Source organism: Salvelinus alpinus, chromosome 2 (genome assembly GCF_045679555.1).
Source record: "Salvelinus alpinus chromosome 2, SLU_Salpinus.1, whole genome shotgun sequence".
NCBI classification, from domain to species: Eukaryota; Metazoa; Chordata; class Actinopteri; order Salmoniformes; family Salmonidae; genus Salvelinus; species Salvelinus alpinus.
The window spans coordinates 95,580,143-95,594,941 of record NC_092087.1 but is presented as its reverse complement, the minus strand read 5'-3'; the positions used below and the strand labels follow the sequence as shown (position 1 = coordinate 95,594,941).

Below are 14,799 nucleotides of genomic sequence, written 5' to 3'. Positions count from 1 at the left end.
CCTTTTTATGTCTCTATTTTGGTTGGTGAGTTTGGGTGGGCATTCTATGTCTGGTGTTCTATGTTGTCTATTTCTTTGTGTTTGGCCGTGTGTGGTTCTCAATCAGAGGCAGCTGTCTATTGTTGTCTCTGATTGAGAACCATATTTAGGTAGCCTGTTTCCCCACTTTGAGTTGTGGGTGATTGTTTTCTGTTTAGTGTATGTCACCTTGCAGAACTTTTTCGTTTTTTCCCTCGTTGTTATTTTGTGTAGTGTTCAGTTTTGATTAAATTATTATCATGAACACTTACCACGCTGCATTTTGGTCCTCTTCTCCTTCTCCCAACGACAATCGTTACACCCTGCGTCTATGTCGCACCATGAAACAGAATCACAAGTTACAATGCATTTGATGACCAGAAAATGCACAATGAGGATTCTAAATATGTTGTCTATAGTCATTCCTTGGAGCGACGCATAATGACAACTCAAAAGTGATTTAAATTTGAACAAATAAAAATGTTTGGTGTTGAGATACTGTTCAAAATTGCATAACACTTTTTATATTTTTGGTTGTGTTCCTGCCTGACTACATTGCTGAGGTCACATTGCTTCAACCAATGTTGCATGCCGTGTCTTAGACTGCACAGTCGGGCATCAGATTGCCGTAGCATATGACGTGTTTAGCTGATATGATAAACACCTATTCAGGCGTTGTGAGATCTGACAGACGTCTGGATTGTTGTTGGTCTGGAATGTAACTATTATGATTAGGTTTGTGATGTCATGGTGGGGTAAAGAATGTGACTATTATGATTAGGTTTGTGATGTCATGGTGGGGTAAAGAACGTGACTATTATGATTAGGTTTGTGATGTCATGGTGGGGTAAAGAATGTGACTATTATGATTAGGTTTGTGATGTCATGGTGGGGTAAAGAATGTGACTATTATGATTAGGTTTGTGATGTCATGGTGGGGTAAAGAATGTAACTATTATGATTAGGTTTGTGATGTCATGGTGGGGTAAAGAATGTAACTATTATGATTAGGTTTGTGATGTCATGGTGGGGTAAAGAATGTAACTATGCCCAAACCACCCCTTCTCTTCCCTGATCAACAGGACACATTTCTGTGAAAATGACACAGAGATTCCACTTCCCACTAACCTTAGGTGACATGATCAGTGAATGTTCAGTTTATTTCTGGCCTATTGTATAAACAGGTGGGGCAAAGAGTGAAAAGCTGTCTTCAAGGCAAAGGGTGGCTACTTCAAAGAATCTCAAATATAAAATACATTTTGATTTGTTTAACACTTTTTTGCGAACTACATGATTCCAAATGTGTTATTTCATAGTTTTGATGTCTTCACAATTTTTCTACAATATAGAAAATAGTCAAAATTAAGAAAAACCCTGGAATTAGTAGGTGTGTCCAAACGTTTGACTGGTATTGTATATATATTTTCTGTGTTGCCCAAACTGTTCAGAAGCTATATAGAGAAGTTGGCAGATCAGACTCTTGTGGGGGTCGTAGAGCAAAACGGAGAATACCATCGTATTTGTGAGTCATCATTATGAGGGCTTTAACAAGTTGTAATTGCCAATTAATGAAAGTTTGAGAAATGTGCTGGCTCAATGCCAGCCAAAATTAAAGCCCAACATGTCACAACATATTAACATAGTGACAGATAATGATATACAACATAATAACCGGTAACTTGTGACTTTAACACATTTCAGAAAGCAACAGAATCAACACAGCCATTCTGATATGATAAATCAGTTACAGAGATAACCATGACAACACTAAACTTCTCCAAACCCCAGAGGACTCTGCTGCTCTGTACCAGAGGGCAGTATGAACAATCCTGTCCTGTCCTGTGTAGTGTAACACTGTGTACTTAGTAGAGGTCTGTCCTGTGTAGTGTAACACTGTGTACTAGTAGAGGTCTGTCCTGTGTAGTGTAACACTGTGTAGTAGTAGAGGTTTGTCCTGTGTAGTATAACACTGTGTAGTAGTAGAGGTCTGTCCTGTGTAGTGTAACACTGTGTAGTAGTAGAGGTCTGTCCTGTGTAGTGTAACACTGTGTATAGAGGTCTGTCCTGTGTAGTGTAACACTGTGTAGTAGTAGAGGTTTGTCCTGTGTAGTATAACACTGTGTAGTAGTAGAGGTCTGTCCTGTGTAGTGTAACACTGTGTAGTAGTAGAGGTCTGTCCTGTGTAGTGTAACACTGTGTAGTAGTAGAGGTCTGTCCTGTGTAGTGTAACACTGTGGATAGAGGTCTGTCCTGTGTAGTGTAACACTGTGTAATAGTAGAGGTCTGTCCTGTGCAGTGTAACACTGTGTAGTAGTAGAGGTCTGCCCTGTCTAGTGTAACACTGTGTAGTAGTAGAGGTCTGTCCTGTGTAGTGTAACACTGTGTAGTAGTAGAGGTCTGTCCTGTGTAGTGTAATACTGTGTAGTAGTAGAGGTTTGTCCTGTGTAGTGTAACACTGTGGAGTAGTAGAGGTCTACATTCAGCCCTCCACGTCACCCGTCTCCTCGAGTTTCTTTTTTGTGAAAAAGAAGGAGGGAGGTCTGCGTCCGTGCATTGATTATAGAGGTCTAAATTCCATCACAGTTGGGTTTAGTTACCCGCTACCTCTCATCGTAGAATCATTTCACGGAGTGCTTTTTCACAAAACTGTACCTCAGGAGCGCGTATAATTTGGTGCGTATCCGGGAGGGAGATGAGTGGAAAACCGCATTTAGTACCACATCTGGCCATTATGAGTACCTCGTCATGCCGTAAAGGGTTGAAAAATGCTTTCAATCGTCTGAAGGTGCTGTTTCCTAGCTACGTAACAGCACAGAACATGCTTTTGTCATCGTGTTCTTGACACGTGGCACAAAGTACACCAACAATTGGCCTAGGAAACATGTTTAATTTCCTGTTTAATGTTCTGGGTTTATTTTTATTTCTTATTTAGGGGGGTTTATTTTAATTAATTTATTGTTTAGTCGCTTGTGGGGTTCAGCGCTTATTCATAATGCGGCTGGGCTGTCCAATAAACCCCAGACATTTATTTTTCATAGACAACAGCCCTAAGGTCACTACAACAGGGGTGGGGGCCATACTCTTTGAAATATTCAAACACATTTCCCAGTTCAACGAGGTCTCTACACAACAATCATCATGACAGCTCCAAAGGAGCAGATGCACTATCTGGTTAAATAAACTCTAAGGCGTGAAAACTTTCTGACAGGATGTACTTATATGGGCACCCCCTAGAGCACCTGATAACTTCCCGCCAGGATGTCTTGACAGGCATTCCTGTTTCATAGACAACAGCCCACAACAGGGGTGGGGGAGATACTCTTTGAAATGTTCAAACACATTTCCCAGTTCAACGAGGTCCCTACAAAACAATCATCATGACAGCTTCAAAGGAGCAGATGCACTATCTGGTTATATAAACACCATATATGGGCATACACACGTGACCCGGACATAGGGTCATGAATCACACATTTGACGTGTGCCGTCTACTGTATTCTCTCTTAGGATGTGTCACATTCTGTGGTTTCACACAGTCTTATGACTAGAACAGACAAGGATGATCTGTATCAGTAGAGAAACACAGAGACAGTTCTCTAAGGTTAGTACAGAATAGCCAGAGCCTAGTTTGTCATGTTCCACCTCTGTAGATAGCAGATACAATAGGTAGTAGAACTGGTGAGAGATTAAGGTGTGTGTGTGTGCAGTTCTTGTATTTTGCTTTATAAATGGCACCCTATTCCCTTATAAATGACACCCTATTCCCTTATAAATGACACCCTATTCCTTTATAAATGACACCCTATTCCCTTATAAATGGCACCCTATTCTCTTATAAATGGCACCCTATTCCCTTATAAATGGCACCCTATTCCCTTATAAATGGCACCCTATTCCCTTATAAATGGCACCCTATTCTCTTATAAATGGCACCCTATTCCCTTATAAATGGCACCCTATATCCTTATAAATGGCACCTTATTCCCTTATAAATGGCACCCTATTCCCTTATAAATGGCACTTTATTCCCTTATAAATGGCACCCTATTCCCTTATAAATGGCACCTTATTCCCTTATAAATGGCACCCTATTCCCTTATAAATGGCACCCTATTCACTTTGTAGTACACTTTTGTTGACCAGAGGACATAAGGAAACATGAGTGAACTATGTAGGAGGTGCCATTTGAGACATACACACCTGTGTCTCCTGTTTCATCAAAGCATTGTTGACAGTCACTCTGTTGTCTTTGACAGTAAAGCAGAGTTGAAGTTTACCAGTCCAACATAGACTCTGAGAACAACAAGGTGAACTTCTGTTATTAGGAAGGTAAGAATCTTTATTTTCTAAATCTCTTTATTCATATGCACCTCACTAAAGTTAAGTTATGAGCTAAAGTACAATGTCAAGAATGCTATGTATTTAAAACATTGAGTTATTATTTTAAAAGTTTTTGTTTTTAAATGTACATTATTTTTATTAGAATATTCAAAGTTATTCAGAACTAATACTAATATTTCCCTCACTAGCTTTAAGCACCAGCTGTCAGAGCAGCTCACAGATTACTGCACCTGTACATAAAGTTATTCAGAACTAATACACTAATACACATATCTGTACGATACAACAGGTAGTATTTGTATTTATTCTGGATCCCCATTAGTTCCTGTCAAGGCAGCAGCTACTCTTCCTGGGGTCCAATCATGATTACACAATTACATACAATAAAACAGTATTTGACACAACACATTATTACACACTACTCTACTACAACATATCTGCAATACAACACATTATTACACACTGCTCTACCACGAAATATCTACAATACAACACATTATTACACACTACAATACCACAACATATCTACAATACAACACATAATTAAACACTACTCTACTACAACATATATACAATACAACACATTATTACACACTACTCTACTACAACATATCTACAATACAAAATCAATAATAGAGAAAGTAACAATATTAAAATGTATGTGTGTCTGTGTGCTAGTGTATATGTCTTTTTACAGTCCATGCTGTTCGTTAAAGTGTAGTTTTATCTGGTTTTACTGCTTGACTGAGTTACAGGATGTGGAACAGATTTCCATGTAATCATGGCTCTGTGTAGTACTGTGTGTTTCCGTAGTCTGTTCTGGACTTGGGTATTGTGAAGAGACCTCTTGTGTCATGTCTTGTAGGGTTTGTGTGGGTGTTTGAGCTGTGCACTAGTCACTTAACCAGACAGTTCGGTTATTAATTAAGCTCTGTAATTTCAATATATCAATATATCAAGTAGTGATGCAGTAGTGATGCAGTCAATCTTTGAGCCTGGAGAGATTGACATGCATATCATTAATGTTGGCTCTCAGTGTACATTTAAGGGTCAGACGAGATGCTCTGTTCAGGGCCAATTGTAATTTGCCTACTTCACTCTTTCATATGACTGGAAAGTAGTCCAGGTGCGACCAAACTAGGGCCTGTAGAACTTGGTTTGTTTATATATAATGTCAGGAATGCAGAGCATCGCTTTATTACTTATTACTTATTCCCCATCTTAGTTACCATTGCATCAATATGGTTTGACCATGAACGTTTACAATCCAGGGTTAAACCAAGCATTTTAGTCTCCACAACTTTCTCAATTTCATCATTATTTATCACAAGATTTAGTTGAGGTTTAGGGTTTAGTGAATGGTTTGTCCCAAATACAATGCTTTTAGTTTTTTAAATATTTAGTTCTAGCTGATTACTTGCCACCCGTTCTTAAACTGTCTGCAGCTCCTTGTTAAGTGTTGCAGTGATTTAACTTGCTGTGGTAGATGACGTGTATAATGTTGAGGCATCGGCATACATAGATACACAGGCTTCACTCAGAGCCAGTGGCAGGTCATCAGTAAAGATTTAAAAGATAAGGGGTCTAAACAACTGCCCTGGGAAATGGCTGACTCCATTAAAGAACACCCTCTGTGTTCAGTTAGACAGGTAACTCTCGATCCACGACATACCAGGGGATATATAGCCATAACAGATTCTGATCGATGATATCAAAAGCTGCTCTGAAGTCTAACAAAACAACTCCCACAAGCTTCTTATTATCAATTCTTTCAGCCAATCATCAGTCATCTGTGTAAGTGCTGTACATGTTGAGTGTCCCTCCCTATTAGCACACTGAAAGTCAGTTGTTAAAAATATGGCCGCAGTCCCGGTAACGGGACCGATATGACAACAGCCAGTCCAAGTGCAGGGCGCCAAATTCAAAAACCAGAAATCTCATAATTAAACTACCTCAGACATTCATGTGTCTTATATAATTTTAAAGGTAATCTTGTTGTTAATCCCACCAAAGTGTCCGATTTCAAATAGGCTTTTCAGCGAAAGCACTACAAACGATTGTTAGGTCACCACAAAACCACAATAATCACAGCCATTTTTCCCAGCTAAAGATAGCTTCACAAAAAACAGAATAGAGATAAAATGAATCACTAACCTTCGATTATTTTCATCAGATGACACTCATAGGACTTCATGTTACACAATACATGCATGTTTTGTTTGATTAAATTCATATTTATAATCAAAAACTCTGAGGCTACCAGATTCACTAAATGCAAAAACATCAAGTGACTTTGCATAGCCCATCGTTTCAACAGAAATACTCATCATAAATATAGATGATAATACAAGTTATACACATTGAATTATAGATATACCTCTCCTTAATGCAACCGCTATGTCAGATTTCAAAAAAACTTTACGGAAAAAGAAATGCCCGCTATAATCTGAGATGGCGCTCAAAAAGAGCATACCACAGCTGCAAAGATGGCGTCACTATAAACAATAAAATACATGATAAATATTCCATTACCTTTGATGATCTAGATCAGAAAGCACACCAGGAATCCCAGGTCCACAATAAATGTTTGTTTTGTTCGAAAAAATCCGTTATTTATGTCCAAATACCTTCTTTTGTTAGCGCGTCTGGTTTACATATCCAAACGCTAATTCTGGTCAGCGTTATATCGGACAAAAACTACAAAATGTGATATTACCGGTCGAAGAAACATTTCAAACTAAGTACTGAATCAATCATTAGGATGTTTTTAACATAAAGCTTCAATAAAGTTCCAACCGGAGTATTCGTTCTTGTCTGCGCGAGCAATGGAACGTCAGTGTCTTGCATGAAGAAAAGGCATGATCAGGAAATGGCTGCTTGATGGACACCTGACTGATTCTGCTCTCATTCTCTCCCACAACATCATAGAAGTCTCATTGGAATTTCTATTGATGGTTGACATCTAGTGGAACCCCTAGGCAGTGCAACATCATTCATAACTCAAGTGGATTTCTTAAGGGAATACAGACAAGCTCAGATTTCTGACTTCCTGTTTTGATTTCAACTCAGGATTTTGCCTGCCAATATTAGTTCTGTTAATCTCACAGACATAATTCAAACAGTTTTAGAAACTCTAGAGTGTTTTCTATCCAATACTACTAATAATATGCAAATATTAGGAACTATGACTGAGGAGCAGGCCGTTTGATATGGGCACCTTTCATCTAAGCTACTCAATACTGCCCCTTCAGCCATAAGAAGTTAATTTGTTTACTCTGAAATACAATTGTATCTGGTCAAACACCATTTTTTTTTTCATAGGTTCACTAAGAGTTAGTAGCACACTGATTGTTTGGTTATTTATACCATCAACGGGTGCTTCGCTATTCCTGGGTGTTGGATATTATTTTATATAGATCAGCTTTAATATTGCAGATAGATTGTGGCTTCCATCAATGTAATTGTCCGCATAATTTCCAATCCCCATATTTTTTTGTAAATATATATATTTTAAAAATATTTTCCTTGATTATTTCCCCAAACCATACCACCCCTCCCCTAATTGGAGTAAACTAAAGGACAACAACACTTAGGCTTCTACTTCCAGCTTATACATACTATATACATTTTACGGACAGTATATTTTACAATAGTTATCTTTTGTTTTTAGTCCCATCCTTCAGCTACCCTCAACCTTTACCATCTATCTCTGATCACCATTTCTATTTGCCATATATTTTCCACTGTGCTGTGATGTTTCACAAAGGTTCTGAACCTTTCTATTCTCATAGATTCTACATATTGTAAATTAAAGATAAACATTTTTGCTAAGAGTATTATTGTATCATTGATCGATTGACTATGACTTTTTAAATCCCTCAGCAGTGCGATTTGCAGAGTTAGGTAATTCTGTAGCGGAATTACTTTTGCTTCCGTCCAGGCCTGAAGGCACACATTTTCCTGTAGCTTATGGCAAATAGGTAGTGGAGCTAGTTAGAGATAAAGGTGTGTGTGTGTAGCAACACACTTTACAGTAAAAGAACAACATGGAGGAGAATAAAGAACGTAAAATGACCAACAACATCCATATTACTGTATCTGGTAGTTACTGTATATCTTTCACTCTGCCCTCTGGTAGTTACTGTATATCTTTCACTCTGCCATCTGGTAGTTACTGTATATCTTTCACTCTGCACATCTGGTGTCTGAAAATTGACCCATCCATGGTAAGAAAATAGTTTGAAGGAAAACTTAGTATGTTGCTATTTTATCTGTAAACGTCCCTGAAAAATATTGACTCGATCAAAGTAACGGGAATAACGGGAAAAAGTCATTTACATGATGAAATGCAACAACATGTGATGTAATAGGCCTACCTGAAGATGTATATGTTCTAATCTAGCTATGAATTTATAACACAGTAATATCCTATGAATTTATAACACAGTAATATCCTGTGAATTTATAACATAGTAATATCCTATGAATTTATAACACAGTAATATACTGTCAATTTATAACACAGTAATATCCTGTCAATTCAAAACACAGTAATATCCTATGAATGCATAACATAGTAATATCCTGTCAATTCATAACACAGTGATATCCTATTAATTTATAACACAGTAATATCCTATGAATTTACAACACAGTAATATCCTATGAGTTTATAACACAGTAATATCCTATGAATTTACAACACAGTAATATCCTATGAGTTTATAACACAGTAATATCCTATGAATTTACAACACAGTAATATCCTATGAGTTTATAACACAGTAATATCCTATGAATTTATAACACAGTAATATCCTATCAAATTCATAACACAGTAATATCCTATGAATTTATAACACAGTAATATCCTATGAATTTACAACACAGTAATATCCTATCAAATTCATAACACAGTAATATCCTATGAATTTACAACACAGTAATATCCTGTCAATTCATAACACAGTAATATCCTATGAATTCATAACACAGTAATATCCTATGAATTTACAACACAGTAATATCCTGTCAATTCATAACACAGTAATATCCTATTAATTTATAACACAGTAATATCCTATGAATTCACAACACAGTAATATCCTATTAATTTATAACAAGTAATATCCTATGAATTTATAACACACTAATTTCCTATGAATTTACAACACAGTAATATCCTATTCATTTACAACACAGTAATATCCTATCAAATTCATAGCTAGCACTTTGCACGTCATTCGCAGGAGTGAAGAAGGCTGATATAATCTACATTGTAAATGGTCACGTTTAGCAATTTCAATCAAGAGATGTTGTCAAGAGACACAGTGTTCTCAACAATGACTGTCTCATCCATGAAGTTGTATTACAGGCCAAGACCCTAACCTGGTTTGATATCAAGCAGTTAGTGTCATGTGTGTTTTGTGTGCAAAGTAGGCTTTCTAATGTGGTCCTCAATAGAAAATACTGCTGACAAGACTGTGCGTGTGTGTGTGTGTGGTGTGTGGTGTGTGGTGTGTGGTGTGTGGTGTGTGGTGTGTGGTGTGTGGTGTGTGGTGTGTTGTGTGTTGTGTGTGTGTGTGTGTGTGTGTGTGGTGTGTGGTGTGTGGTGTGTGGTGTGTGTGTGTGTGTGTGTGTGTGTTGGAGCAGGTAGCTGCTTCTGAGAGGGAACAGATGCCAGCAGGGGCTGAGAGGACCAAACTCCCCAGAACCTCTTCTAGAATGTAAGTGGACAATGAGTATATTTGTCAGGTATTAAAACTATGTAGTCACTGGTGAGATTGAATATATGAGTTTAATGGTATGGTGCTGGAGAGATGATAAACTGTAAAAGCAGTGGAGTGACCATTTAACATCTATTAGAATTAGAATGTATAACATCATTCTCATGAACTGAGTGAAATGAGTGTAGAACAGTGAAGAGACCACAGCATGTGGTGGTGGTGTAGGGGAACAGAACAGTGTAGTGACCACAGCATGTGGTGGTGGTGTAGGGGAACAGAACAGTGTAGTGACCACAGCATGTGGTGGTGGTGGTGTAGGGGAACAGAGCAGTGTAGTGACCACAGCATGTGGTGGTGGTGTAGGGGAACAGAGCAGTGTAGTGACCACAGCATGTGGTGGTGGTGTAGGGGAACAGAACAGTGTAGTGACCACAGCATGTGGTGGTGGTGTAGGGAACAGAACAGTGTAGTGACCACAGCATGTGGTGGTGGTGTAGGGGAACAGAACAGTGTAGTGACCACAGCATGTGGTGGTGGTGGTGTAGGGGAACAGAACAGTGTAGTGACCACAGCATGTGGTGGTGGTGGTGTAGGGAACAGAACAGTGTAGTGACCACAGCATGTGGTGGTGGTGTAGGGAACAGAACAGTGTAGTGACCACAGCATGTGGTGGTGGTGTAGGGGAACAGTGTTGTGACCACAGCATGTGGTGGTGGTGTAGGGGAACAGAACAGTGTAGTGACCACAGCATGTGGTGGTGGTGTAGGGGAACAGAACAGTGTGTGACTGTTTCCTGTGTCCAGGTTGACCCGGTCTGGAGAGAAGCATCACCATCTGGAGAGGCAGAGGGAGGTGACTAGGACACTGGTCATCAAGGTAAGACTAGTGGCATTTCAGGAGGGTCCAATGTTATTGTGAACTAACCACATACAGTGTGTGTGTATGAATATACAGTGGGACAAAAAAAGTATTTAGTCAGCCACCAATTGTGCAAGTTCTCCCACTTAAAAAGATGAGAGAGGCCTGTAATTTTCATCATAGGTACACTTCAACTATGACAGACAAAATGAGAAAAAAAAATCCAGAATATCACATTGTAGGATCCATAATGAATTTATTTGCAAATTATGGTGGAAAATAAGTATTTGGTCACCTACAAACAAGCAAGATTACTGGCCTTCACAGACCTGTAACTTCTTCTTTAAGAGGCTCCTCTGTCCTCCACTCGTTACCTTTATTAATGGCACCTGTTTGAACTTGTTATCAATATAAAAGACACCTGTCCACAACCTCAAACAGTCACACTCCAAACTCCACTATAGCCAAGACCAAAGAGCTGTCAAAGGACACCAGAAACAAAATTGTAGACCTGCACCAGGCTGGTAAGCAGCTTGGTTTGAAGAAATCAACTCTGGGAGCAATTATTAGGAAATGGAAGACATACAAGACCACTGATAATCTCCCTCGATCTGGGGCTCCACGCAAGATCTCACCCCTTGGGGTCAAAATGATCACAAGAACGGTGAGCAAAAATCCCAGAACCACACGAGGGGACCTAGTGAATGACCTGCAGAGAGCTGGGACCAAAGTAACAAAGCCTACCATCAGTAACACACTACGCCGCCAGGGACTCAAATCCTGCAGTGCCAGATGTGTCCCCCTGCTTAAGCCAGTACATGTCCAGGCCCGTCTGAAGTTTGCTAGAGAGCATTTAGATGATCCAAAAGAAGATTGGGAGAATGTCATATGGTCAGATGAAACCAAAATAGAACTTTTTGGTAAAAACTCAACTCGTCGTGTTTGGAGGACAAAGAATGCTGAGTTGCATCCAAAGAACACCATACCTACTGTGAAGCATGGGGGTGGAAACATCATGCTTTGGGGCTGTTTTTCTGCAAAGGGACCACGACGACTGATCCGTGTAAAGGAAAGAATGAATGGGGCCATGTATCGTGAGATTTTGAGTGAAAACCTCCTTCCATCAGCAAGGGCATTGAAAATGAAACGTGGCTGGGTCTTTCAGCATGACAATGATCCCAAACACACCGCCCGGGCAACGAAGGAGTGGCTTCGTAAGAAGCATTTCAAGGTCCTGGAGTGGCCTAGCCAGTCTCCAGATCTCAACCCCATAGAAAATCTTTTGAGGAAGTTGAAAGTCCGTGTTGCCCAGCAACATCCCCAAAACATCACTGCTCTAGAGGAGATCTGCATGGAGGAATGGGCCAAAATACCAGCAACAGTGTGTGAAAACCTTGTGAAGACTTACAGAAAACGTTTGACCTCTGTCATTGCCAACAAAGGGTATATAACAAGTATTGAGATAAACTTTTGTTATTGACCAAATACTTATTTTCCACCATAATTTGCCATGGCCCAGACTAGAAGCTAAACTGAAGGGCCTGGTCTGTTCCACCCCTTCTACTCCGCCTCAGGATGCCTGGATTGCTGTCCGGGGAGGAAAGCACTCCAGGAAACGGAATCCATCAAATGTTTCGGAGGTGCTACAATTGGGGAGGAGATTCAAGGTCCTGGAAGACCTGGAAGTGCATTCCAATCATACTGTACAGGGTCCCTCCGCTTCATCTCTACTGCTGCAATCTCACTCTCAGGTGGAAGTGCCCAAGCACACTCATCTGCGCTCCTTGCCTGCCACTAGGTCGTCAGTCTCAGCTGCTAGCCCCCCTCAACCTGCTAGGAGGCAGATCACCCGGGAGAGGCCCCGTCAGTTACCCAATAAACCCATCTGTAGTCCTTCCGTTCTCGTGGTGGGTTCATCCATGGTCCGAAACGTTTCAATCCGGAAAGCTGAGACCTTCTGCTACCCTGGCGCTAGGATCTCTGACCTAGATTCCATGCTACCGCTACTTATTAGCAAGCACTCCGCCGCTTCAACTGTCATTGTCCATGTTGGGTCAAATGACATTAAACTCCAGCAGTCAGAGAAATTGAGAGACGATTTTAAAACATTGATAAATACGCTGCTGGAATCTGGGAAGCAGTGTGTTGTTTCCGGTCCATTTCCATCCCCACGCTACACGGATATGGTTTTTAGTCGTATACGCCAATTACACACCTGGCTTAAGGGATACTGCTGCACGATGAGAATTCCTTTTGTGGATAACTTTGCAGCTTTTACAGACCGACCAGGTCTATTTCTTCGGGACAATTTACATCTTAACAGGTATGGCTCCAGCATCCTCTCCACCAACATGTCTCTTACTCTTGCCTCATGTAGAGCCTTTGATACCTGACGTTGTGTATTCTCGGGGGTTGACTTTTGGGATTGTACGCTCCCCTATCAGACTATGTTCAATGCTCCTCTCCCAGTTTCATTAATTAGTTCCTCAATTGCAAATATGGAACAAACTACAGTTAACAACCTTTCTGCAATTCCTAGTTTATTGTCCAATCACCGTATTGCGAATACTACTCACATGCAGAGAGGTATTGTTAGTAGTAATCTTGTCCCCATAAAATTGAGCTCTGTCAATAGCTCGAAAATGGTTTATTGCTCATCTAGTGCAGCTTCAGGTGCTACCTTGGATACTCCATCTGATATGAATTCCCGTAGCAATGGTATTGGAATAATTCATTTGAATGCTAGAAGCCTGATCCAAAAGTTGGACTTTATTGAAATTTTGGTCTCACAATCAAATGTTGACGTTCTGGTTGTATCTGAATCGTGGCTGTGTGATTCTGTGCCAGATTCAGATGTTCAGTTGATTGGATACAATATTTATAGAACTGATAGAGTTGGTAGAGGTGGTGGTATTGCGATTTATGTTAAATGCTGCTTAAATGTTTCTGTGTCCATATCAACCTCTGTCTCAAAGCAATATGAATGTCTAGTTTTAAATGTGGTACTTGGTAATAATGCTCATTTAACTCTAGCAGGGGTATATCGCCCCCCCTCAGCTCCTCCTTGTACTCTATGCAATTTATCTGATATACTGTCTAATTATGCAAACTCTGAATTACTGATTTTGGGAGATTTTAACCTGGATTGGCTCTCACCAGTATCCGATAAATTAAAAGGCATTTGTACTGAGCTAAATCTAACTCAGCTGATAACTAAACCAACCCGTCCCAACTTTAAGAACCCAGTAAAATCCACTCTACTAGACATTATTCTAACAAATACCCCCCATAAATACACAGCCAGTGGGGTTTTTGCAAATGATATCAGTGACCACTGCCCTATTGCTTGTATTAGAGATACCAGGCTGAAACACTCTGATCCCTGTATAATCTCTAAGAGAAATTATAAACATTTCTCACAGCAAGCTTTTATCCTTGACTTATATCACTCTGAGCTTTTATCCACTTGCTGCTTTCTGGACCCGGTTTTAGCCCTTGCTTTTTTTCTCTTCTATTGTTACCTCTATGTCTGATAAACATGCCCCGCTTAAGAATCACAGAGTAAGAAACCGAACCAGTTCTTGGTTCTCTCCTGAATTGTCAGGTCTTTTCCTGCAAAAGAATCGGGCCTGGGCCTTGGCGAGGAAAACAGGTACTCCAGCTGATTGGCTGTTTTTTAGGCAATTGAGAAATAAATGTACTGCAGCTGTCAAAAAGGCAAAATCGAATTACTTCCTTAATGCTATGACAGATTCTGCAGGAGATCCTGCAAAATTCTGGAAAACCGTTAATTCACTGAAACAGGGGAATTCTGCTGTTTCTCTTCCTAAGCAAATTACCTCAGACTTCTGTATTC

The 14,799-nt window shown here is 39.8% G+C and overlaps 1 protein-coding gene across 1 annotated transcript in view; it reads left to right on the top strand.

Annotated features, from left to right (window-relative positions):
* The first annotated feature begins 4,226 nt into the window (after window positions 1-4,226).
* LOC139545759 (uncharacterized) overlaps window positions 4,227-14,799 on the top strand; it is a 34,845-nt gene continuing 24,272 nt past the window's right edge. The window contains exons 1-3 of the mRNA XM_071353888.1: window positions 4,227-4,347; window positions 10,012-10,085; window positions 10,889-10,961. Of these exons, the coding sequence (XP_071209989.1) occupies window positions 10,036-10,085; window positions 10,889-10,961 (123 nt within the window). The 5' untranslated portion in view covers window positions 4,227-4,347; window positions 10,012-10,035. The remainder of the gene's footprint in view (window positions 4,348-10,011; window positions 10,086-10,888; window positions 10,962-14,799) is intronic.